At 41.9% G+C, this 27,197-nt stretch overlaps 1 protein-coding gene across 3 annotated transcripts; it reads left to right on the top strand.

The window, feature by feature from the left end:
- Positions 1-193: 193 nt before the first annotated feature.
- On the top strand, positions 194-26,201 carry GLYR1 (glyoxylate reductase 1 homolog). Of its 3 annotated transcripts, none has more exons than XM_066561000.1 (16): positions 194-265; positions 2,310-2,346; positions 3,289-3,368; positions 10,191-10,329; positions 10,902-11,144; positions 14,159-14,245; positions 15,141-15,197; positions 16,252-16,302; positions 16,449-16,522; positions 18,246-18,345; positions 19,616-19,726; positions 20,027-20,128; positions 21,124-21,286; positions 21,700-21,879; positions 22,437-22,561; positions 22,896-26,201. In XM_066561000.1, the coding sequence occupies exons 1-16, from the start codon at positions 228-230 to the stop codon at positions 22,968-22,970; spliced, it is 1,662 nt and encodes a 553-aa protein (XP_066417097.1). In that variant the 5' UTR covers positions 194-227; the 3' UTR covers positions 22,971-26,201. The 3 variants fall into 3 exon arrangements, with proteins under 3 accessions (XP_066417097.1, XP_066417098.1, XP_066417099.1); XM_066561001.1 differs by having other exon boundaries at positions 19,616-19,728; positions 20,032-20,128; XM_066561002.1 differs by lacking the exon at positions 10,902-11,144.
- The last annotated feature ends 996 nt before the right edge of the window (positions 26,202-27,197 follow it).

Below are 27,197 nucleotides of genomic sequence, written 5' to 3'. Positions count from 1 at the left end.
CGCCCCCGCCCCCGCCCCGCGCGCCCATGGGAGCCGCCACCGTCCCGGCGTCGCGGGGGGGGGGGGGGGGGGGGGGGAGGGAGCGGCTACCACTGACAGCCCTCCTGCAGCAGTGATGGACCGCCTGCCCACGTGATGCGCCCGCCCAATGGGCGCGGTCACCGCCCCCCTCCCCCGTTCGTGCTCCCGGCAGCCCCCGCGCGGCCCGGCCGGTCCGTGTCGGTAAGATGGCGACCGTGAGTCTGAGGCTCGGAGATCTGGTGTGGTGAGTGGCGGCGTAGGCTGGGCGGCGCCGCGGAGCATGGCGGACCGGGCGCCTTTAGTGGAATCAGGCTGCGGCTGCGGAGACGCAGGCGGGGCTGTAGCCGGCCCTGGGAGCGACGCAGCGGGAGCCGAGTTGGTCTGGGCCGCGCTGGGCGCTGTCAGCCCGCGGTGACTTCGGAGCGGCTGTGGGCAGGGTGGGGCTTGGCAGGGCAGGGCAGTGCAGTGATGGGGCTGCTGCCGGGTTGCGGGTATCGCCGCCGCTTTCCCTTGGGCAGTGTGGGAGGAGCGGCGGGAGGCAGCCCGGAGCCAGGGCACCGGGCCGGCGGGAGGCGGGCTGGGCTATGAGCCGGGCCGGCACTGAGGAGGCTGGCGGGGGCGGCGCATGACGGAAGCTGTGTCAGATGGAAGGATGAAGGAAGCGGGACGGAAGGACGAGCGCTGCGGGGTTCCCTTGTAAACCCGGGCTCACCTCCCGAGAGATGCAGGAAGGGTTAGAGATAGAAAGTGTTTATGGAGAGCCACGCACTGTTTCTTGGCAGTGCTTTAATGAAGCAACACAACAGTCCAGCGTTTCGTTGCAGGTTGGGGTGTCCTTGTGGAAACACCCAGAAGCCGTTTCCCCTTGTCACTGCGATCTTACCCTCAGATAGTCAGAGCTGTGATTTTGTGTTTCCTGGTGGGGAGAAGTGAGAGCATTCCACCGCGCCCTGTAAGCACGTATTAAATGCATAGGTTTCGCTGTGCTGGATGGGCTAGGCTGTCCTGCCAGGGCTCAGAGAAGTAGCTGATTTCCAACACGTGAATAAATGCATGCATTTATACTGATAACGCAGATAAAAAGAAGGCTGTGCTTCAGACTGTGACAACTGCAGCTCTCATCTGAAAAATTTGCAGTGCTGGGAAGTTGTCTAATTTATATAGCAAAGTAAGTAAAGATTAGTTACTTTTAGCATATTTATTTCAGATGAGAATTTGGGGAATGTTACTCTCAGTGCTGGAATGCAGATTATCCTGCTTTAGTTTTGTATGTGACAGCCAGATGCTGTCCTTAGAGTGTTGCAGGGAACTTTTAACAATCAGACAGCAACAGCAGAAAGGGTTTGCTGATTTTTTTTCTCAGTACAGTAATGGGAGCATTGAATATGAGACATGGTCATGGTCACAGGTCTTGGCAGTGTTGTTGCCTGCCCCTGGCTTCTGAATCCTCTGTGCAGCATTGCCATCTCAGCAGACTACAGTGCCACTTGCTGAGAAGTTTTGTGTCAGGAGCTGTTGGGCCCCACAGGTTCTTTGCCCATCTCTTGCAAGACACTTACTAATGGGGTTTTGTGAGTACTGCAGCACAAGTCATGAAGTGACAAGGGTGAAATAAGGATAAAGCTCACCAGGAAAGCTGATGAGCTGAGGGCTAAGACTAATGTCTCTTCCTCCTCTGTGATTATTTCTAGTATTGCCTAGTTTTCATAATGGAAACATTTGCAAGTGTAGAAAGTAAGCTTTTCTGCCTTTCTTTTATGGGTCTTCATATCTTCAGTTAGTGTGGTGGTGAGCACCTGAAGAAAGTGATAATGGAACACCTGTTGAGAGGATCCTGCTATTAATGCCTTTCTGCACGAATCGGAACCTTAGCTTTCTGTGCTGGGAGTTGGTGGCTGCTCTGCTCACCAACTGCTCTAGACAGGTAGATAGAAGTTCTTAACCTGAACTTTGGTCTCATTGCCTGCCTCAGTGTTTTTTTCAGTTCCATGTGAAGAAATCTCCACTCTTATGGTGCTGCAGTGCCTATTACTCTTGTATCTTGCAGACTGTGTTACAGCTACTCTTCTCTTCAGTTCTGGCAGTCCGGCAAGGTCAAACAGATTGTCCAGAGACCTGAGTTAGGTGCAGATGTCAGCCATGTGTCCTGCCTTGAACAGAAGGTTTTGACTGCAAACTATAACTCTCTTATTATGAAAAGTGTGACATAATATGAAAAAGCAGGCATTGGGATAGTTAGTTTTTTCTCTAGTTCTAGTGCCTAATAATTTCTTTTTTTTTTTCTCTAGGGGGAAGCTCGGCCGTTACCCTCCATGGCCAGGGAAGGTGAGGTTTGTTTGTATTTATTGTTGCTTTCTTAGTTTTTCATGGTTTGTGGGTTTTTTTGTTTGGGTGGGGTTTTTTTGTGTTTTCCTTCTGTGTAAGGAAAGCTTTGCTTAAAAGCATTTCAGTTGTAGATTAATACTGGTTTTCTTGTTTGTTCTTTTACACATCTATCCCACAAATCTAAAGTGTGAACTAGTTTAGGGCTTTATTTGATATGTTATCTCAGTCTGTCAGAGCTGGTAGTTCATGTGGAATGAAAAGCCAACAGAGAGCCAGCTCTGAAACTGATTGTGTTTCCCAAATTTAGTTGTTTAATCCCTGCCACTTTCTGCAAGACATATTTCTTTTCTTCCATAGTAAGTTGGCTAACAGTACTGTGTTAAATAATGGAAGTAAGGAGTCTGGCTTCTCAAGATACTGTTTTAGAGTTGCTGTTTTTGAGAATTATCTAGGGTAGTTTGATCCTACTTCTGGTTTGGTTGGGGTATTTTCAGATTAAAGATTTTTAAAAAGGAATTTTATATGCCATTTCTATTCCTTCTACTTCTCAGAAAGACCTTTCTTTTATCTTATATGTTGTATGAGGGCTAAGCATGCTGAGGTAACAGTATGAGTCAGGTAAAAGAATAGTCAATGTGGCTGACAACTATAAACATTTGGTTATTGGGTTAACTGAACACCAGGCTCCTCTATAGGTGTCACCTTGTAACTGAATGATAGCTTTTCTCCTTACTAACATTTTAAAGTTGATAAGCAATTTATTCTGCGAGTAAAGACAAAGTTTAAATTCTTAAAGTTACCTAAGTGGAACAAATTTTTATTAATGCAAGTTATCCTCCTAATCAGATTTTTAAAAAAATCTATAATAGCTGAACACTGGGTGGTAAAATCACAAAATTTGTCACTATGTGCTTTTTAATTATGATTTCTAATCCACTTTAGATTGTTAACCCACCTAAAGATCTGAAGAAACCTCGAGGAAAAAAGTGCTTCTTCGTGAAGTTTTTTGGAACAGAAGATCAGTATGTACCTCCTTGTTTTCATCTGGGGAAAATATTGTACCACATAATGTGGATCTTTTGTGGAAGAAATGTTTACTAATATTACAGTGCAATGTAGCATTGTAAAGGATTCCCTTCGAACCACACAATAAAAGAAATTCAACTATTATTGCATGCTATAGCTGCTCACTGAGGTGTATGAAGGGTATAAAAACTTAGCTTTAGGATTTGAATTGCTGTGATGATAGCTCACCTATGAGTGATGATAGCTTTAGGTGTAACATGACTGTGTCAGATTTTAGCATGTAATGAGAAAGGTACAGCTCAGAGTATTTTTATTTTTGCTGCCAGAGGAATAAAAGTAACTATATAATTGTCATTTGTGAAAGAATATACTGTCCTACATGCTGATTGAAAATATTCTTGCTGTGCTTTTGTAAGACTTCACAGTATAAGAGAGCCAAAACTGTTTTAGACTTCCTTTTTGCAAAGCAGAATTTAATGATTTCAAATGTGAACAAAATCATAGTTGTCTTAGATTTAAGTGATTACAAACTAGGTAAAAAAAACCCAATGAAAAAGGCCCCTGAGAACTGGGATATTTTGTGGAACTGAAAATTATTTTGATAACTTTTCAGTTTTCCTCTTTGTTTTCTGCTATTAAGTCATGGAATATAGAAGAAAATTGCAAATATCTGTGGAAGACTAAAAACCCCTTTACTTTTTAGGAAGAAAGATGACAAGAACTGAGGCCATTTGGTGAATGTCTCTTAAGGAAACTATTTTTCACTGCTAAATTATTTTTGCATAGTACTAAAATATTTTTCCATTAAGAAATGAGGTCTAAATTTGATGGAGGAGTAGTGAATGCCACAAAGTAATGGGAATGTTTGGATCTCTACTAATTTGAGGCAGGTGAAGGTTGATTTGAGGCCAGAGAATGTTTTTTGGTGGTGTTATTAAATATGATTATTTGAGCTAATAAATTCTGAGTTGAAGTGGATTATTTCTGTCCTGATTATTTGTTTTCAATTCTTCTATTTCACATTGAATCAAATACGGATTTCTTTGGTATTAAGACAAACGATCAAATATCTTGGATACTGTAGCTGAGATTAATAACATGATTGCAAATGAAGAGTTCAGAGCTGCAAAATAATCGGGATTTATTACAAGATTCTAGAGCTCTGCCCAGGGCAAATTTGGTCATCTGGCACAGTGAAGTAGTATGGTTGTTGTAGTGTAGCCCCTTCCCCACATCTCCAGCTTGTGAAATTTAATCATATCATGCTAGATAATCAATAATTAGAAATTTACTTGCTTTGATTGGCACACTGTACCTGAAAATCGAATAGAAATAAAGACTATCACCTTTCTTTCAAATACTGTTGATAGAGACAAGAGACAGAAGCTTTTGTGCCTCTTCTGTCCTGACTTGGAATGTCAGAAGGATGTACTGGTTAGAGCTGTGCTGTTCTAACCAGTGTGTTGCCTGAGAAAGTTCTCATATGTTTGATTGTGTTTGAGCATAATCAGCCAAATCAGGAAAAATAGAAATTATTTTTCTTCAAATGTGAAGATGAAGAGGAAATCTTTTGTACAAGTAAACTAGTGGGTTTGGCAAATACTTTTTTCAGGTATGTGTATAAACAGGACTTGGAAGGTAACTGGGAGAATGTCACCACCACCTTATGAACAGCCTGAGGAACAGCAGAGTGCAGAGCTGTCACTGTTCAAGGGGAAATGAGGAGTTACTTACCCATACCCATGGTCTAGTGTATATAGCTTCTTTTTTAGCACCTCACATCTTCTGCTATGTTCACGCTGTATGATGGCATTTCTGTACCATGGATCCATTGCTGCAGCTCTTGTTTTACTGCCTTACCCTTTGAGGTTGAGCAGGAGAGGATCTGGTCATTGGCTGTTCACCTCTTGTCCAGTGCATAAAAGGCAAAGGTGATGCTGATTTCTGGGTACAGTCCCTCCCATGAACTTCTGAGGTTTGTTGCCAGCCAAGAGGTAGGCAGTGTCAGACCCTATTTTAGACTTACTTCCTTCTGAGGATTCTTAGGTGTCTTCTGTGGCCAGAAATGCGCCTGTTCCAGGCTGGGTGCAAATTGTTCCCCACTGACTCATGTGGCTTTGGTTTGTCATACTAAAGTTTAAGGAGAAAGATGTTTAGAAGTAAAAATTGATGTGCCTGAGCACAGCAGAAGGGTAAATAAAAACATACTGATGAGTTTGGCAGTGGTTTTGGTGTAGTGTGTAAGTTTTTTGTGAAATTATGGCTAGCTCAGGATACAGCATAGGGGAAATGCATTTTCCTTTTTCTGCAAATCGAATATTACTGTGTACTGGGCCTTTGCAATGATGCAGTGACTAAGGAAATAGATTAACTGGAAAGCTGTGAGTACTTTTGGTCCATCATAGAGAGGTGAGAGCATGAGTGCATTCTGGCTGTGCTCTAAATCCTGGCTTTTGATAAATTTTCTACAGAGCACTGTACTCCATGTATTGTGTTGGTGGTGTTAGTTTCTTCTGTTACTTTTGAAGGAATGGGTTTTCTGAAATATAAGGATTCTCCTAAGGAAGCAGATTTTGCTTATGTTTAAACTGTGAAGTACATATATGCTTTCCCACAGTGAAAGCCACCTGATGTTCATAGTAGTGATGTAATACCCATGTCCTGTTCTAAGTGATTGTGTGCAATTAAGACAATCATGTAATGTCTCTTTATTACCTTGTTCTCCAAATTGATAAGGTGGTTTTTCTAGTCTGCCTAGGAGTTTTTTTTTTTCTGTGTCTCTTCTTAGAGTAAGTCACATTAAAAGGATTCTCTATCTAAAATCAAGAACAGTTGATGTTTCCTGCCCACAGACCTGACAAGCATGTAACAACATCATTACAGGAATCTAAACAACAATTTTGATTTAGTTTAGAAGTGGAACTTAGATCTCTTATCTGTGTTTCTAACTGTGCTTCTCAGATAGTATTTAAAATCCCTGTTTATTTCTATTTCCATACTACAGTTTTGTTGTAGGAAATCTTTGTAGATACTTCAGTAGTCAAGTAAGAACTTTTATTTTGCTATGTATGTACATTTATTGCTTTTAGTAGTTAAAACTAATAGACTGGATGGCCTGCAAGTCTTTCTTGGGTGTGTCATGCAGTTGAAAATAGTTTTACATTTTTTAGCCTGCTTAAGAATTCATGATGATATTTGTTAGAACTTAAGATATAATTGCTTTGAAGGTATCTTTCTGCTGTGATTCTATAGAAACACTAGTGATGGTCCTGCAGCCCTCAGAGACGTGTGTACAAACACAGCCATTCACCTTTCTTCCCCCTTTGGTATTCCCTGATAGCCAAATGGACTTGCAAGTCATGGATATCACAGTCTTAACAGGAAGCTGTTACAGCCCATTCTTTCTTACAACCTTTTGTAGCATCAGTGTGAAACTAAATATGGTGGGGTCAAGGGGCACTTCCTGATTTTATATATTAAGGGGAAAAATGGAGGAAGCTTGCAATCGAAGATAAATGTAATAATTTGCATCCTGTTTCCATCAGGCACAGTAATTTTAACACAGTGCTCATTACCTTTCCATCCTCCATGTCCTGTTGGGATGAAAGCACCTACCTTTTTCTTTTGCCACTGTTTTCCCTGGTTTTCAAGGAGAGAGTAAATTCAGGATGTAGTCTTTCTGAAATGTTCTTTCAGGTCCTGACATGAGAAAACACTTGCTTTAAATTAGCCAACTGTTTGAAATACAGCTTAGTAGTCTGAGGGTCTGGAGGGATGGGCTAAACTAATGGAGTGGGTGAACTTGTGTTCCTGGTACTTCTCAGTGAGGCCGATTATCCCGTGCAGAGCTCTGTGTTGCTGTAGCAGAGCCAGCTGGAATGTTGTTCAACATCCCTGCAGGCACAATACCATAGCTGAAAATCACTACAGACAAAACCCTTCCGTCTTGTACTGAGGAGGTATTTTATTGCACATATTTGAAAAACCTAATACTTAAATTTCCTTCAGTATTGCCCTGCTTCTGGATTTCTTCTAAATATCCCTTCCTTTATTCTAGTATGATATAGTCATTTTTGTATTTTTTTCCTAGGAGTTTATGTACTAAGTTGCAGAGTTTAGTTGAGTTACTTAATTTATGAGGGTTGGGATGTTCCCTTTTAACAAAGGATATCCGTCTTGATTTGTTGTATGCTCACACACACTGGCCTTGTTAATAACTAAGAAACTTTCTTTTGACTTTTAGAACTGGTTGTGTTAGTTTTTAGTGTGGGCATCTAAAGTGCTACAGTCTAAAGCGGTAAAATTTTTCCCAGACTGTGGTAAACAGAAATTTGGAGATACAGTGCTACTGTTTTCCATCCCTAGCTATATGGTTTGCAAAAAGCAAGGATTGGTGGATATTCTTCCATCTCATTTCTGCAGCTTATCATTAGGAGTTGGTATCTGTAGACAGGAAGAGAATGGCTGGAATGGTGAAGGTTTGAAGATCTCCTTGCCTGTGCCATGGATTTCAATCTGGTGTCTCTGCATCTATCTGTACCACTGCTTCTGTGTAACTGCAGGTCACTTTCATGCTTGTCTCTGCTTATTCTAAGTTTTGCTTATTGTTCATGTTTATAATGTGGATTTGACCTGGGCAGTGGTTTTCTAAGAGTGGTATTTTGGAGACGATGAGGAACAGTGTGGAGAAATGAAAAGAGAAAGCCATTGCTAATAGGTATTTTTATTACATCTTTTCACTTTCCATGTAGCACATTCTTTAGAGTTGCTGGGTGACTGTGCAGCAGTATAAATGCAATGTCATCTTAAATATGACATCTTTAGTGTCATCGCTAATGTTCTTTTCATGCATTGATTCTTTGCTGAATCAGGAGAGAAACAGTAGTTAATTTTATATGTTGTATCCTTGAGGCTGATCTAAATACTGGGCTTTATTGGCCTTGAGAATATTGAGATCTTGTGTATAAACATGAATAATTTTGTTTGGTGAAAAGTTCTTTTGTTTTCAAGTGCTTGAAACACTGCATGCAATTGGTTTGTGGACATTGGTGTCAAAAGATACTCATCTCTTATGGAAGGTTGTCCGAGTAGGTGATGCATTAAAAAAAACTGGAAGGGAAAAGACCAATTTAATTTTTTCCCTGTTTTTTTTTAAGTTTATTTTTAACTGAGGCAGCATTTAAGATTGTTTTTCACTTATTAGTTTGTCTCTGAGATCTCTAGTTCTTTGTCCTGGTGGATCACAAGTGCCAAGATACACCTCTGAAGCTAGGAACGAGAAAAAGCTTTGTACTTCGGGCTTTCTCCATACCAAAGGAAAAGGAATGAGAAAGGAAACTAATGAACCTGTGCAGTGAGGAGTGATAGGATGTGCAGAAACCTAAGGGAATGCCTTGAGGGAAAATAACTTATTTTTATTTAGAAATTCAGTCCTGCAACAACATTTAACACGTTTTTTTTATATTGTGGTCCAAAATTTTGTTTCCTTTATACATGTAATGAAAGGCTTCTCATGAGCTGGTGTTCTGTGGTACACAGGGATGTTTGTCACTGTTTGTCATACAGGCAGGTTTTGCAGTGTAAGATAATTTTAAGTTGTGTTTCACAGTAATGCCTGGGCAGCTGTGAGAGATTCTCTGAATAGCTCCTGGACTCAGATTCTGGTCTGAATGCAATGATTTGGCTTTTTGTATAAAGTCAGTTCTTAAAAAACAATGTAAACAAAGTGAAAGGATTCAACTTTGCATGCTGGAGCACTGGCTTCTTTGGAAAGGATGCTGGCATTTTCCAGTAGGTTCTAGCAGGTCTTGTGAGTGAAGGTCTTGCAAGTGGGACCCAAAATGTTCCATTCTACTTTAATAAAGTTGATTCCTGATTACAAGCAATTTACAAACAATTGCTATTGCCAGTGAGAAGAAAGGTCTTAATATTTTTTAGTTTTAGAGTTTATTTTGTGAAGAGAGGAGAAACAATCAAGATTCAACAAAATATTACAATTATTTTTTGTTGTTTTAATCTTCATGTTCAGTTTAACTATACAGTGTCTGAAAATGCAGCCTTTAAATCACTTTATCTGCTTGCAGAAGCTAGACTGCACTGGGGAATATTTAAAAACTGTGTTTGTGGATAGTCTATGTAACGTAGAAATACCAGGGGCCAAGAGAAAGTCTGATTTCTCCAGTTAGAGGCAAAGGAAATAGTTCTTTTTTCTCAAAAACAGAATTATTGTTTTCATACAGAATACCTGGGTACATCAGAAATCAGTTCAGCCATGAGCTGTTGCTTTTGTATTAACTCTGTGTGGTCATCTGTATAGTGAGAATACATAATTTTGGAGGTTTTTTCCTACAGTTTTTTAGACACCTGTATGCTTAATATATTTGAACCAGGGATTGATGGCTGAGAATTGTTAGGTGAACTTTGCTCTTGAGTAGATTAGTGGTATTGCCTACTTTACCTGGAAGTGTGGGTCTGTGGGTGTTCCTCATGGTGAAACGAGTGCAGTCATTGGGCTGCCATTGTTTTAAATGTGTCTTGTGATCACATCCAAAAGCTGTTTTGTCAGTAGAGAATAATGCTTAAGAGGGGGACAGTGCTAGGATGAGAGGACATAAAACTTAAGAAGTAACAAAAGTGCCAGAAGAAAATTCTCAGTGAATTCAGTAATAGCAGCCCTTCAGTTTCTGCATAGGAAGTGAGTTTGGGCTGTTGTCATCAGTAGAGCTGGGGGAGAAAGTGTAGCTGTGTGTTTCTCAAAGCAGGAGGATTTAGAGGGCTGCGGTTCGGAAAATATAACTAGCTTCTTTTTTTGTTTCAAGTGCTTGGATCAAAGTGGAGCAGCTGAAGCCTTATCACCCTCACAAAGAGGAAATGATAAAGATTAACAAGGGTAAGCGCTTCCAGCAAGCTGTGGATGCTGTAGAGGAGTTTCTTAGAAAAACCAAAGGCAAGGACCAGGTGAGTGGGTTCTTTTTCACTGTGTGCATTAAAGCAGGTTTTGGCATGAATGATGATTAGATGCCTTGTTATGTGAAAGGAGTTCATTGCCTCTGGCACTTTGAGGAGGATTGGGTTTTCCTTCCCTTGGTTTCTGGGGTTTATTTCCGATCCTCTATTCTTCCCCATTAAATCTTGTTTGGTGGGGAAAAGTGATTATTGGATTATTAAATGATGAAGAAACTGAAGAGGCTAATTGATCTACTTGTGATGATTTTATTAATCAGTCTTAAGTATTTGGTATCAACTAATCTTGTCTTTAGTATATTGGAAGTGCACACAGTCCTGGCAAGTCTTCAGGTGGCCTGTTCTGTTACATGCTTACTTAAACTGGTGTGTTTTTGCAGGAGAACTAACCAGGAACTTCACTCACCAACTCCAAAGGTCTAACAGATACGTAGTTTTCAAGTTACTGTGCTGTTGTTTTACTTGATAGTAATCAGCACGGGGTCCTTCACATCCTTGGTTTTGCATGAAAATCATTCCATCTCTTCTCTTCTTTCCTTACCATCTTCTATTCTATAATCTCTCAGGCGTCTTCTCATAACTCCACTGAAGAGAAGAATCGGCGTAATTCCAGTGAAGAAAGAGGCAAGCAATCTGCTGGTGAAGAGAAACGCAAAGCCAGTTTGTCTGAAGGAAAGGTGAAGAAGGGCACAGGGGAAGGAAAAAAGAGGGTTTCTTCTGTCTCGTCAGAGAGAGGATCAAAATCACCCTTGAAAAGAGTCCAGGATCAGAGCCCCCGAAAGCGGGGGCGTCCACCCAAGGATGAGAAGGTTTGTGTTGTGCATGTCCGCCAGTGCCCATGGACTTGGCAGCTGGACTTGAGGTCTGACTGGCACCTTGACTAACAGGCCAGCAGGAAGAATCAGCTCAGTATCCCTTTTCTTTAAGCTTTTCCGTGTTGCTACTTCTAGACCATTTGGCTGCCTGATACCAATTGGCAAGCATATTGTTGATTCTTCCTGTGATTTTTAGCAGTTAGTTGCTGTGAGTGGCTCTGTTTGTATCTTTGAGAGGGCTTTGAAAGCTGTATCAGGAGACTCCATTCTTTCGTCTTGTCATCCCTCGAGTTCAGTTTGTGTGGGAAGGATTAGCAAAGAGATACGGGTCTTCATCTGGCTCCTGACTTCTCCCATCTCATCTACTTCGTATGATCAGGTGATAAGTAGTTGCTCAACTTCAACCTCAGTACTCACAAAGAGTGAGATATCTTTAAGGGCTAGGGCTTAAAGAAGAAATTCGTAGCCTGGGGAATCCACCAGAAGAATTGTCTTCATTTCAGCTTCTGTGCTTTGGGATATGTTCCCATCATCCATTCTGAAGGAGCCTTTATATTTTATTCCTACTACTTCCATGATATTTCTCTATGTTGTGGCAGCACTTTGTCTACCCTCATATGGAGTTCCAGCCTTTTTATTATGGAACTCACTGTTGCGGTCTAGATCTTCTTATTCCAAATGGATATTTATTTTGGTGGATTATTACAAGTCATATCCTTCATCAGGGACTAAACCTGAAGACAACTGGGAGACCTCAACTGAAACACTATATGGCAATGTGCTTGCTTGCTCATCTGTGCTTCAAGGGGATCACGATGTGCTTCACGGTCTTTTCTTTCAGTCAGGATGCAAGTCAAGATGGTGGTCCTTGCTCTCCGGAATTGTCAATGGATTGGCCTTCGCTGGCTGAACAGCAGACTCTATCTTGATGTAGTAAAATGAAGCTGATCATCTCAGATATTAGCTGTGAAGGCATCATAGAGTAGAGTCATTGCGTATCCTGATTTGGAAGGGACACACAAGGATCATCAAGTCCAACTCCTAAGCAGTTAAAGAAAATATTGGCTCTTTTTTAGCACCAATGTCTGTGAAATTAGGCTGTGTAACAGATCCCATCAGTTTCTTCTATTGAGGGAAGTTGGAGGAGGGGAGAAATGTATGCATATTTATGAATTAAAACTAATAATTACAGAACTTGTCTTGACTGATGCAGGAAAATGCTTCATTGGCAACATAGTTTTCACTTTTTTAAGTGTCTTCCTATAAACATGTTGTGTCTCCACGTATTTCTGTTTAAATAAGCCACAGGACCTTTTTTTCACTTGCAAAATGATTCTGTGTCTTTGAGCTAGATTCATTCCAAAATTAATCAAAACTAATGGCTGGGAGAATTCTGATTGTGCTGACACATTGCATGCATAGGTTTTACTGTGTTATTTACCTCAGGACATCAGAGTGCTTTGAGTGAGCTAATTGTGGTAGTTGACATTATTTTACTGGCACATGACAAGCAGACTGGTTTTAAAGTTGCCACACAGTGGTGGCCAGCTGTGTGATAACTTCCTGGCCACAAACCAGGAAATTAGGCAGGATAAGGTAGGAAAGTAAGCTTTATAGCTTCTTGAAAGCGAAAAATAAAATAATTGCTATGAAAATATAACAATACTGCCTTAATACTGGTTTTCAGCCTATGAAATAATTTTAAAATCTTGTCTTCTTGCCTGGTTCTCATAAATTCCTCAAGTTCTTAGCCCTAGAGTAGAAAACATTTATGTTGTTGTCCTGAATTAATATGATCCTAGGATTTGTGTTTTTTTTCCTCTGTCCCAGTCCAAATTCTGGCTTCCAAGTAATAAGAATGCATAAAAATCAAGAATCCGGTTTTTGCTGAGGTGTGCTCTGTCTAGAAAGGCTCTGTGGCCATACAAGATCATTGACATACTCTTATGTTTAAGCTTATTATGAATATTTTTGAAGGAGCGGCAGAACTTCATAGGTATCAAAGCAGGTTTTATCCACACTTCACCAGCTGAAGTATGCAGGACTCTCCCTAGACACTACAAGGTTGGAGACTGATGTCTGCATTGTCCTGCTAACCCTCGGACAGTTGCATTGTTCTAGGTTACTCCTCCAGGAGTCTTACTCTGTCTGTTTTTGCAAACAGTGTTCTTCTCTTGTGCCTCTGTGTGGATGCTAAGGTATATTTTGCATTTTCAGGAAGTAATTTCGGAGGGGAGGTAATGTGACTCCATTTCTGAACCCTCATGTCAGAGGAAGACAGCACATATTATGTAGAAGTCCTATGTGTTCTCTTCATGTAGCATAAAATCCTAGATGTCTCTATCATATATCGATGACCTATAGCATAGAGACTTATTTTAACCTATATGTTTTGGGGAAATAAAAGACTAAGTTAAATCTGCTCAATAGTAAAAGCCCCAGTATGTTAAGTACTATCATGATACTACAAACTGGGGCCTGTGGAGCACATGGGGCAGCCCATATACCAGTTTGTCTCATGGATTCTGCAAACTTGAGCAGATGTGGCTGTCAATCTTATGCTTTGAAGGTTCTCCTGATAACAGGTAGGCTATTCTATTGTGACAGGGTAGGATTGAAAGGGTTCAGACCTCTGCTTGTAATGATGTTCTTCACTCATTTGTTAAGCATTTTGCATCCACCAGAGGAAAGTACATGATCAAGCATATTTGTTTTCTGCTCATTGCGTAAGTGCACAAATGCAGTGATTCCTCTTAGGTATGAAGAATGGACTCTCCAGAAGCCATAAATCTGGTTGAAATCCTTAGCTGGCAGTTGATGCTTTTCTCACCTCACCTGTATTGCTAATACTCTGTGTTTAAATATGAATGCTCATGGAAAGGCCTGTGAAATTGAAGGCTTTTGTAGTGCTTTTGGAGCTCTCTATGTGTGTTTGAATGATCATCATGCTGTGACCCGCTCCTGAGCCAGATTTTAAGCTCCTTCTGATCCTCCTTCTGTCTCCTCAGGACCTCACAATTCCAGAGTCAAGTACAGTGAAGAGAGTGATGACTGGAACGGTGGCTGGATTTAAATGGCCACCGAGTGTGAGCGAGGTGAGAAGCTTTACAATGTCTACGTTCTGAGTTTGTGGCAGCAAATCTAGAGCCTTTTGTCTGGCTGTAAAACAGCCAGATCTTAACCTTCTTGTGTACGAACATATTGCAGTATAACAAAGTTGAACAATATCCCAGATAGTTCAGAAGTATGCTGGGAAATGAGATTTCTGTCTCTGTGGAACTACTTGCAGATTCACACTAAACTTGCTGTACTAATGTTTACACTTCTTGTTTCAAAAGAAACATTTCAAAAGAAGCATTTCTGTGACTGCCTTCCCAGGAGTGGAGGTGATCTGATTCCTCTCCCTGTCTGAATGCTATCACATGGGGTGCTTACATTTGATTTCCTTCACAAAGCAGCTTTTGAAAGCCTTTCGATTTTGTTGAATAAATGAGTGATCAGTAAAGCAGAGTAAGAGCAGTGTGATTCCAGGCTAGTATGTATGATGCTCACTGGGGAGATGAGGGATCTGGGCCTTCAGTCCTTGTTGCTGTTAGGATGGGTTTGCTTGGCATGTGACACTCTCTAGTCAATTCCCAGAATGCTGTCTTATGGAATTACTTAGAACCTGGAAAATAAGTGTTTTCATTTGCTTGGGAGAGGAAGAAGTGGAAGATGAATTTTCTTCCTCCCATGTTAATATTGCTTGTATACTTCTTTCCTACAGATGTTCAAAAATGAGGAATTTGGTTTGAATGGCTTTGGTTTTGAGAATGAAACAAAATGTAAACTACTTAATTGAAACAGGTTCCTTGTGACAGCTGATACATTTTATGTTTTCTGCCTTATGCTGTTGCTCTCATGCAGCTCAGGAGAGTAAGGGAATTGTGCTGTGGTAACTCAAGTGACTCTCTGGATTTATTTCTGAGGCTGTATTTTCTCTCTTTGTAGCCTGTGAAGGACAGTGATCCACACTTTCATCACTTCCTACTGAGCCAGACAGAGAAGGTAAGGATTTGGCAGACAGGATCATGTTGCTGGGTAGCTTGGAGTCCTTTGCTGGAACTGAGTACAAGGAGTATGCATAAAGAGCTCCAGAATTCTCTTCTTTAGGGGGTGGCAGTTAGATTAGTTGAAGTACTTCCAAGCCTTAAGATTTAGAGTGATTTATCATTAAGTACAATGAATAGTTTTAAGTAATTCAAGATTATCTACCACTAGTTTTTGACAGATCTGATGTAATAAATTGTGTAGAATGAACAGGATGGACAGGAAAAGCTTTTTTTGTGTTCAGAAATCCTGTTGTTTGATTGTTTTTGATGGTTGTCCTGTCAGTTTCTCCATCTGGATAGGCTTGCCAGTTCACTGAATGTTGCAAGAGAACTTCCAAGACCAGAAAAGCGCCGTGTAAAATACAGCCTGTTTATCTCCTGAGAGTCAGAAGTCTTGCAGGATTTTATATTCAGCAGTGAACATCAGGAGGAAAAGGAAAGATCAAATTAAGCATAAAAGGATTTATATCTCACTGGGGATCTGGGCAGAGCCAGAAGGATTAAGAGCTGCTAACAGTTTTATCTATACAAGCTCACAGTAAGCAGCATGGGGAGAAGCAGCCTTTGCCTTAGCATTTGTAGAAAGCCTTCTACATGCCTTCTCACATTAACCAGAAGGTTTTGGTTCCACATCTTGCAGAGACATAGTGAGTGTAGATGTGAGGCTTCATGGCAGGCTTCAGAGAGCTAAGTGTTAGGAGTAGGGATGGCTTAGGTTCTGGTGCCTCCAGAGGAGCCTGTTATAGGAACTACAGAAGGGAGTTTGCAGTGCCTTTGTCAGAAGACAGGCTGAATTGCTGGGGCAGGGTGGGAAAGAACGATCTTAATATCTTGCAATATATTTTAGGTTTTATTTTCTCCACTTGAGGGAAGCCCCAGAGTTGTCCTGGTTTGAAGGTGGTGGTGGGTGGGTGAGCTGCCTGCTTCTGTGGAGTAAGGATATGGTCTGTTTGCTCGGCAGAGTAAATCAGCACTGTCCTTCCCCTGAATGCTTTGTCTTCTCCATACAGCCAGCTGTCTGCTATCAAGCCATCACGAAGAAGCTGAAGGTTTGTGAAGAGGTAAAGCAAATCTTCATTTTGATGGATGTTTATTGTTATGAGGCGTTGAAGTTCTCCAGAGTTGTGCATTAAATTGTTTTTATTATTATTTTTCCCCTCTCTCTTCCCCACCCCCCTGCCCTTGTCCCCCCACCCCACTCTTTCAGGAGACAGGATCCACCTCCATCCAGGCAGCAGACAGCACAGCAGTCAATGGCAGCATCACACCTACAGACAAAAAGTAAGATCTCCAATACACTTCAGCCATTTCCTTCCCAGCTCACACATGCAGCCATTCTCCAGCTTGTCACTGCGAATGAATAAACCTAACATTTCCCTTTAACTGCACATTCCTTCTTTCCTTGTGTGAAACTGTTTGGGGGACGAGGTGGGAGAGAGGCAGCTAAATTCACAGGGAGCTGTGTAATACAAAATTCAGAGTAAATTCTGTCCTGGATACATCTGCAATTCAGAGTGTTTCTGCAGTTGCCTTTTTCGGTAGGTCCCACTGCAGGATGTTAGCAGCAGTATTCCTAAGTGTTGCATGAGATAGGAAGAAAAAGGGGATCTCTCTCCATTAGTTGGCTGGGGTCATTTAATCGCTCTGCTGAGCATGCAGAAGACAAAAGAAAGAGGGAGATGTGTTCTCCCATCACAAAAACTTTGCTGTGTAGCATGTGAGCTTTCTGGTTTCTCCTAACACACCCATTCTCTTTTATAGAGTGAGAAAAGGCGAACTTGAGCTTCCTGTAACTTCTGCTCTGTTCAAATTGAGTTCAGGCCACTCTTGCTGTTTGCTGTTGGGGCAGTTCACATGGGATGCCGGTTCTCACTTGTACTGCAGGGGAACAAAAATAACAATGAAGCTGTTCAGGGAAAACAGTCTCTCAGGAAAGTGCATCTCAGAGGTGGGTTGTGAAGGAAGGAATACCTCTGCTGGTTTCGAGACTTGAAAATAGCTAGATCTTATTTGGGCCATGTAAGGAGCCTGTAGTGATTTGCTCTGCCTTGTCTAAGGGAGGAAAGAGAAAAGGCAGCATGGCTAGCTGAGAGAGGACAGGTGCTGCTGTAGTGTGGCTATTTCTGCAGAATTAACTACTGGATTTGCCAGGTAGCTTTTGTTGTGATGTTACCTTGGATATAACTGAATGCTTCAGAATCTCTTTGAAAACTCTGGGTTTTATGGAAAACTGCATGTTGGGTAAAATGGTTCTTGCAGCAATATCTGCAAGAGGAATTTTTGTTGCGGGTGATCGTAGGGACTTGGTGGCATAGTCTCTCTTTTTTGAATGGAGGGAGCAAAATTCTTTCAGGCTTGTGGGAGGAAGGGAAGGCTGTTTTCTGGGACTGATGGTGACCTGTACTGGCCTAATACCTCCTTTCTTCCTTTGTCTGAAATGGCAGCTGTAGAACAGGGACTAGGTCTTCGGTCTGGCATGATGCTTAGCACAGTAGTCTTAGCTAGACTTTATCAAAACTAGGATACTAATGTATCATTCAATTATACAAGCAAACATTGTATGTGTGACTTAGAGTCAGAAGATTAATAATTAGAGAAGTACCTGCTCATTTCTAAATGTTCCCTTTAACTTCAGTAAAGCACTGACTGTAAACAGAAAGCACACAAACAGCAATTTTTAGTAAGCAAAAAACCACACACAAACAATCCACCCCAAACAAACAAAAAGGATCCAGACCATCCAAACCTTTAATATTTAGGTGATCTGAAATAGGCTAAAGACTTTCTTCAGGAAATTGTTAGGGATGCTTGGTAAGCAAAATAAATTCCAGCTTGCTTTTAAAGCTCAGTATTTGCCCATTGTAGCTGTGGTTGCAGTAGAACATGTTTGTTTGGGTATTTTTTTGTGCTGGTGGTGCTCCAGTTTGCTCTTCATCATTTCCAGCACCATGAGAAACTAACACTGATTGCTTTCTCTTGCATTAATGTTTATCTCTACCCTCAGGATAGGATTTCTGGGCCTTGGTCTGATGGGAAGTGGCATTGTCTCCAACTTGCTAAAGATGGGTCACACTGTCACTGTCTGGAACCGGACTGCTGAGAAGGTAGGCATGTGCTTAAGCCTCTGCTAAACATTCAGTTATCCCCTCTATCTCATGGAATCATCTGTCAATGGTGTCTGGGAGGGGATGCCAAAGAAACACAAGGATGTGCTTGTCACCTTGTTTTGTCCTGTTTCCTATGTGCTTGTTGGTGGGCATGACTAGGTGCAGCTGTGGTCTGTTCTAGTGTGGTCACTCTTATGTCAGCAGTCTCACCCCACTGCCTTTTTGTGTGAGAGGAGAGAGTTGTCAGAAAAATTACACTCTTGTATATTACACCCTTATATGTGTTGAAGAATGAGATGTAACATGCCTCTGAAAATAACTGCTGATGTGAATAGCCATGGTCAGTGTATTGTGCATGTGTGAATAGCCATGAAAATACTGCTGATGTGAATTACCATGCAATGTATTGTGCCAGAAAGGCCAGGTGCAGGGAGTTATCCCAGGAGATTGAGGGTATGGTAAGATGCACTGCTCAGCTGCAGGTTAGTCTACATCTATTGTGCTAGTCATGTGGTAACAAGTGTTCTGTTAAAGACCTGCTGTGTCATGAGACCAGGATTGAGAAGGGCTTTATAGGAGTATTCAAACTGAAAATGGAGCGTATATTGCATTGCACTTGTATACTAGACAGTGTTACTCTTTGTAGTGGAGGAGGAATATAGGTAGCTGGGGGAGATGTGGTAGTTGTAAGATGCTGTGGAATAGCAAAGCAGGAAGGGCACTGTGGTTACTTTGTTAAAAGGGGACTAAAAGATTTATTTTTTTCAAGAGCAAAACATGGCTGATATGAGGGGATAGGGTAAGAAGGAGCTAAGATTTTGAAGCAGCAGCCCTCTGAAACACACTCATCTCAGATGTGCATATTCCTATTACTATGCAGTAACACATGTTGCTATGTCCTTTAACCAATTTTTTTCCCTAAATCTGCCTTTTTCCCCCTAATAATTTCTTGTCAAACCCACAACATTCTTGCTGTTTCACCTTAGAGTAAAACTACTTTTAGTAGTAAAAATTTTACTTAGAGTAAAATTCTTTGTGTCATTCTTTCAAAGTTCTTCACCTGTTCTTCAGAAAAGCTGCAAAAGAGCCCCGCACACACACACATATGTGTGTGTAGACAAAGCAACAGAAGAAGACAAAGTTGTGTAATTAACATGCCTGTCTCCTCTGGAGTTGTGTCCAGCAGTAGAATTTTTACAGCAAAATGCAAAGAATCCATTTGCTTTGTATTTAATTTGTCTTACCTTTGGACTTGTGCCTTTTGCAGTGTGATTTGTTCATCCAGGAGGGTGCACGGCTGGGAAGAACCCCTGCTGAAGTAGTCTCCACCTGTGACATCACGTTTGCCTGTGTATCAGATCCAAAAGCAGCAAAGGATGTAAGGATTAGCTCTTATTTTACCCCTGCTGGTTAGACTATGAGATGGCAGTCACTGAATGCCGGTTCTGATTCCTGCTAACCACAGTAGCCTGGGTCATTGTACATCCTGAGCAGTGCAGCTGTGCAAAAATAAATGTCGTAACAAAAATTAAGCATTTTAAAAATGAAGTCTTTGAGGACCGGTTCTGATAACACTCTGGGGATCTGCCACTGTAGTGCCAGGCTCAGCTGGACTCCTGCAGAAGTGGGGTTTCTCTGCAGACACCCTATTGCTTTACCGCTCTTCTGTTCTCCACAGCTGGTGCTTGGTCCAAGTGGAGTGTTGCAGGGGATTCGCCCAGGGAAGTGTTATGTGGATATGTCCACAGTGGATGCAGATACAGTCACAGAGCTGGCCCAGGTAATCACTGAACTGAGCCTCTTAACAGCAGCAGTGTTCATTCAGCAGAAGTTCTTCAGTTTCTGTTGGTAATAAAACTTTTAGAGGTCTTTGGGAGAGTCTCAAGTTCCAGGCAAACAAGACAAGTCTTCTTTGTCAAGTCTTAACCAGCAAACAGTGTTGGATGAGATGTTCCCTGGTGATACCATTAAAGTTGTAGATTTGGCAGAGCTGTTACCTGACACCATTGCAAAACAGATAGCCAAATTTTGATCCCCTAAGAAATATTTGTAGACAGGTTGGTATTCTGTAGCAAACTGGTGAGTAAAACCCTGTCTGGATTAGTAACTGATGAAATGCAAAATCTGCCTAGTTTAAGTACTCTGGTTGGGGAAAATTAATGCCTTCGCATTTCATTCTATAGAAATATTATTATAGGATTTCTGTAGAAGTGTTCTGATTACTTCTGCTGTGGTATCTGTGATTCCTTTTTCGGCATCTTGCTTGTTCCCCACTGCCCTAAGGCAGCATGTGTGGTTTTACAAGGAAGGGGAACTGGTTTTGTCAAGTTTTAAGTAGACATGTTGTTGATGCACTAGTGTGTAACGTTAATTCGGAGAATGCAGATCACCCATATTAGTAAACATGTGCCTGAAGAGATCTGTCAGAGGCCTTTCCTCTGTGGGAAAGAGGGGAAAATACAATGATCAATCATCTGGGATTCTTATGCGTCATATACACCTTCAACATTGGTCCCTTGGCCAGTATAGGGTGCCATGACTAAAGGGTGTCATTTCAGCTGCTTAAAATATACACAGTAGTGATGGGTGCCAGAGGGTCTTGCCTGGACCTTTTTGGTCTTAATCACACTTTGCAGGATACATCACAATAGTGCTTTCCTCTCCTGTTGTAGCTATTCGTTCTGCTTTAAATTTCTGTCCTTAGTGGCAGGTATGCCCTAAATTATGTTCCTGCTGCTGTTCATGCACAGCTAACAAGAGATGTTCTTCTCCCAGGTGATAGTGTCCCGAGGTGGTCGCTTTCTGGAAGCACCAGTCTCAGGAAACCAGCAGCTCTCTAATGATGGAATGCTTGTGATCCTGGCAGCTGGTGACAGGGGTTTATATGAGGACTGCAGCAGCTGTTTCCAAGCCATGGGGAAGACCTCTTTTTTCCTAGGTAATTGAAACCTGGAGGGCCTGATAGCAGTTTCTTAGTGGAAGGACTGGGAATTTCAGCAAGGAGTCTAAGATGTATATGTCACCTTTTCTCTGAGGGCAGTGTGGGAAATTGGCTTACTGCTCTGGAAGTTGGCCAGTTTCAGAGCCTGCAGGCTAAGGTTTCTTTTTTGAATGCCAGCTTATTTTGGAGGATCTGTGATACTTTTGGTTTTAAATCATATTTTCTTATTATTTCTCCATTCCTTTGAGTGCTTGGAAAATGGAAATATTTTCTGAAGTCTTTCAGGGCAAGGGAGAGATGCCAAGTGCTTGATGACAGGAATCTAACAGTGTTACTGCTGTGTGGGCTAGGGAGGCAGGGCTCTGCTACTTCTCTTCTGGAGGAATCCCAATGGTGTGTCTCGCTCCCAGGTGAAGTAGGCAATGCTGCCAAGATGATGCTGATTGTGAACATGGTCCAAGGCAGCTTCATGGCAACAATAGCAGAAGGACTGACTTTGGCTCAAGTGACTGGCCAGTCCCAGCAGACCCTTCTGGATATCCTCAATCAGGGACAACTTGCCAGCATCTTCCTGGACCAGAAGTGCCAAAGTAAAGTTCTCTTACATTGTTTTCTTACAGGTCATTTTTACAATCTAGCAGCTTTTCAGATAGTGGCAGAAGGTAGAAAATAACAATCCCATCTTCATCAGCCTGGGATAGTGGTTATTTTAAGCATTCTGGAAATAAATGCTTAAAATACAGCTTTTCAGATAGTGGCAGAAGGTAGAACATAACAATCTCATCTTCATCAACCTAGGATAACGGTTATTTTATTTTGAGCATTCTGTAAATGAAGAGCTGAGTTCCCATTCCTTCCCCTTCATAGCTGGGACTTCTGAGAATCTGAGTTATGACTGCTTAGGGCTTAAGTCAGGATTTCATTGCAGCAGGGTAACAAGCTGCTTAGAAATCTGAGCTCACTTTGTCAGTGGGCAGTAGTGATATCAATCTGCTATGGCTAGATGAAGATGGAGAGTACAAAAACAGGAGAGCTAAAAGTAGTGATCAGCAATGGAGAGAGAGATTAGTGTTGAATTACAGCCCCCTGCAGCATGGGCTTGGCTTACTTTTGTCACGCTTAATTTTGCATGGGTTCCTCTCTGCAGATATCTTGCAAGGAAACTTTAAACCTGATTTCTACCTGAAGTACATCCAGAAGGATCTTAGATTAGCTATTGCACTGGGCGATTCTGTCAACCACCCAACTCCCATGGCAGCTGCTGCCAACGAGGTAAGAGTTGTTCAGTGTTCAGATGTGTTCTTCAGCATTTATTCAACAGTACCATTTGTCAATCGGAGATACAGATCAAAGAATTACGTCATCTCTAAGACAAGGGAACAGTGATTGAAATATTTTTTGACTAGGGTGGGATTTGTTTTGATTGTAGAGACCCTTAGAATGTTACATCAGGAAACACAGAAGGACCTGGCATTTTCTGATCTGCACTTGGATTATTTGACATCCTGTGCGGTTCTCTGGTTGCAGTGGTCAGCAAAGGAGATTTTCTGCTGGGAAGAGGCTTCACACAAGAGCAGGCTCTGATCCTTTTCTGATTTCTCTTTAGGTCTATAAACGAGCAAAAGCCTTGGACCAATCTGACAACGACATGTCTGCAGTGTACAGGGCCTACATCCATTAGGCTGCACCCTTCTTACTGTTCATACGATGATGATTGATTAATATTATTATGATACTGGGTTTTAACTCTGGACCAGTCCATCTCTGTCTTTCCATTTCCTTTTATACACAAACTTTGAGACCTGCTGTGGTGAGCCTTCCACTGTGGCAGGAGGGGGGAGGAGGGGGCTCGGATTGTTGCAGTCTAATTAGAAAAATCCATGCCATGCACTGACAGTCATGAGATGAAACAGCGGCAATTGCTCAGAAGCTCTGAGGCAACTCTGCCAGAAATCTGCTGCTTGGCTGCTTTAATTTTCCTCTGTTTGCTAGTCCAAGATGCTGTTTCTAACGATCCCTTTTCTTCTTTGCTGTGAAATAATGCAAGTGTTGGACTCTGCATCAAGGGGACAGGGTGACATACATCCCATTTACCTGTGAATATCACTCAAGTCCTTGGTCCCAAGTAAGGTGAGGAGCATGCCTGCTAATTAGCCACTGTTAGAGAACAAGGCACCTCCCATGGAGGAGAAGGGCAGTTCAGGGGGTAAGGGGAGTTGAGTGCAACACTGTCTTGATTCACTTTCTTTTTAGACTTCCACTTCCCCACCTTGATGGAGGAATTCCTGTACTGTTAAAGATAACACATTGCATCCATGTCTTCCCCTGTACAGACAATTACAGCTTAGGGAACACAAACTGTACTGAAAATAGGAGAATGCTTATGTCAATGAGACTCCTGAAAGGTTTATCATAGCCCATCCAAAACATCATTGGAAAGTAACACCTTTGCATAGAAAACTGCAAGACAAACATAGTGCCTATAAAACTGGGCTAGAGATTTTACTTGTTCCTGGCCTTAGCTTATGTTATGTTACTACTTGTTTGGCTTTTTTTAACCCTTGTAGTCAATAATTGCAAAGGTGTCTTGGATTGCAGCAGTGTCACAAGCAGAGTGGTGAATCTGAAAAGGGAGAGAAGAATGATCCAAGAGATTGAGATTCCTGAGCTCCTTTCCACGCTCTCTGGCCTTTGCATGGTTGTCATATCTCTCAGCCTGTTTGCCCATCTATAAAGGTGGGTGATGGTTACCTACCTCACAGGGATACTTTTGTGTACTGCCTAGTGATCTTTATACATGTCAGATTTTCCATACATGTTCTTAGTGTTACTACTTTGGGTACAAGATAGCACAGCATGAGCCTTCTCCCTGTATCTGTGAACTCTGCTTGTCGCCAGATACCAACTTCTAGAAAGACCAGTAACTGAGACTGGGGAGGCTAAGACCACTGCTGAGCTTTAGTCTAGAGATGGGTGACATGAACTGCAGATGCCAAGGCTAGAGATCAGAGATGGTCTCAGTGTAAATAGCAGAGCAACCCAGAGTCCAAAGGCTGCCTGTCACAAAAAATGCACAGAGTGTGGCTTGGTTTTTGGTTTGTTTGGGTTTTTGGTTTTTTTCCCAATTCTCAGTATTAGCCTTTTGGGAGTGTTCTTGCATTTTAAATTTGAGTGTTAGAAAAATGCCAGTGAGAAACTTTGGCCAAAATCACTTTTCAAGTGGTACAATCTCCTTCCTCCCTTGGGCTGGAATTCTGAAAGGAAAGAAGACAGATTCAAATTAAGTTGTGTTCCTGACATCTGCCCTTGCCGTCTTATTTTTTTTCCTAGGAACTTAATGGCTGTGTAAGGAAATTTTCCCTGGGTTAGGATTTCTTACCAGTCCTGCTTTGTGCAGCATGTGTGTATGGTTCAGGGACACCTTGTTAAGAAAGAAAGAAAGTGTCACATACTCATTTTGTCACATACTCATCGAATCACAACATCTAATGCCTTATGCTGTAAATGTTACTTTGAGTATTTCACCTCCTGTGATGACTGTTCCTTGTGGGCTAATGCTGTATTCTGCATTACTTATATCCTGTAGTGAACACGTGGCAACAGGGCTGTCAGACCTCACTGCCTGTTGGCCACTGTGTGTGGGCGATGGTAGTTCCACACCTGTGTTCCTTTGGCAATGCCACTGCCATTCTGTATGTAGGTATTCACATTAAAGGCATGTAAAATTGCCAGCATAGCTAACCATTGATCTGCTTTGGCACACTGTTCTTCTCCACTCAGAACTCCACAGTTAGCATCTGAAATCCTTTGTTAAACATACTACAGTAAAAAAAAAAAATCTCTCGTATGAATTGTGCGTTGTGGGCATCTGAGGAAAGTTGTGGGTTTGGAGGCAGGAAATGAGACTGAAGGAAAAAATCTTTTGGGAGGAAGAAGGAGGTACTGTCCCATGTTCAGAGCCAGTTCAGTGGCATCCCCTCCCTGTCCCTGCCGTCTTGGGCCAGAGTGACCACGAATGGTGTGAGCAATGGTAATGGAGTATCTTTGTTAGTTTGTGGTGCCTCTGGATACAGAGAGAATGCCAGAGGAGCTCTCAAGTCCTGTGGCAGGTATTTCATAATGAATTCAAAGGACCAGTCCCAAGGCAGCTCACTGCTGCAGGGTTTGTTTCTAGAAATACTGTAGTTCCCAGAACGGAGATGGTTATTTCTGTGGGAGTGGCAGATGCGGACTAGTTGAACACTGTAATTTATCCTGGAAGGGTCTGGCTGCAGTTTTCAGCCATTGTGGGTGGCTGTAGAGTGGCTGCAGTGCTGCCTGGACAGCTGTACAGTCACAGGTGTGCCCAGGAGAAGCAGGAGGAGACCAGAGAGCTCTGATGTGGCTCTGAAGAGGAGGGATGGAAATGGGGGAATCCAGACTGTTCCAGATGCCAGTTGAGATTGCTGTCAGTCTCACTCAGATTCATGTATTTATGTCTATAGCCTCTGAATGTGGATTTGAGTCTGTTCCTAGGCCTGGGATTTGAGGGAGGGAAGTGGGGGAAGCAATGGATTGAGAGATGCTCTAATAAAACTGGCTAGTTAAATGTTGTCCTAATATTGTTGACAATTCTGTAAAGTTTCTTTTTATGAAGATTTGTTTTAGAAGTTTGCTTTTTTTAACTCCCTCCTTTTTAAAGAGAAAATGTGACACTTGTGAAAGCTTGTAAGAAAAGCAGTTTCCTTTTTCCTCAATGATAGATCACATAGTTCATTAAGGTTGTGAATTTTTATTTTCCTGCCTTGTTTTTAATTAACATTTGTCATTCAGAATAGGATGTGTGAAAATGTTTAAATGGCAAAGATTTTTTTTTTTTGTGCAATTAACAAAGCTACTGGCAAAAAGAATAAAACTTTTCTTGGTAACTGAATGTTCTTGTGGCATTTTCTAAAGCCTATCAGAGCTGTCTTGGGGCATTAAGGAAGTATGTGTTCCTCAGAACACTAGAAACTCAGAGCTGCTGAAAACCAAGTCATCTGAAAACTGAGTAATTCTGAGAGCACTTCAGTCATTGCTCAAGTTTGAAACTCTCAGTGAGGCGTTACAGAGGATAAGTTTAGATAAATTCCATGCTCTGTGTGCAGAGGGCTACAGGCATCTGGAATGAGAGGAGGATCCTTGGTTTTAATGTTCCGGTGTTGATGACAACTTCTGTTAAGTTTTGGGCTGGGATATTCATCCTTCTGGCATTTGGGTTTTTTTGAGTCCAGTGGAAGATTCTTGTCCATCACAGGAGGGTGGAATGAGATGAGCATTAAGGAACCTGTCAACCCCAGCCATCCCATGATTCTGTGAACAGTAAGTCAGCAGTTAATTTGGTATTCTAAGATATGATCCTTAACTGAAATGTTTACAAGCTCTGAATACTGCTTGTGGATAATGAGACACTTGGACAGCCGTAGCTGTTCCTTCCCTGAGGCATCAGGATGAAATGAAGTGTAGATAATAGTGGGTTTCAGGTGTAGTGAGTTATAGGTGCCCGAGGAAGCACTCTTTTAGAGCACTGTCATTAAAAGCAACAGAGAGGAAGTCGAGAGCTGTGCTTACAGCGGGAACTGGGGCTGTTTGGAAGCTTTCCCTAGCCTGAAGAATCATTCCCATCTCCTACCCCTCCCCAGGGGCTGGTGTGGTGAAGATGCTATGCCCTCACCTCTCATCTCGCTCGCAGCACAACCGTTGTGAAAGGGAACTCGCCGACTTCTATACAAAGACCTCACTGCCAGGATAAATGTATTTATTTTAAGAAGTGATTAAACTTCCACTCATTTGAGTATTCTTACACGCAGCTCGTTTTGATCGTCGCCGATGTGCGCTGGGCTGGGGACGGGCAGGTCTGACCTATCTTGCAGCGGGGACAGGCTCGGGG

This window comes from Molothrus aeneus, chromosome 16 (assembly GCF_037042795.1).
Source record: "Molothrus aeneus isolate 106 chromosome 16, BPBGC_Maene_1.0, whole genome shotgun sequence".
Taxonomy (NCBI): domain Eukaryota; kingdom Metazoa; phylum Chordata; class Aves; order Passeriformes; family Icteridae; genus Molothrus; species Molothrus aeneus.
This window is presented reverse-complemented; position numbering and strand designations above follow the sequence as displayed.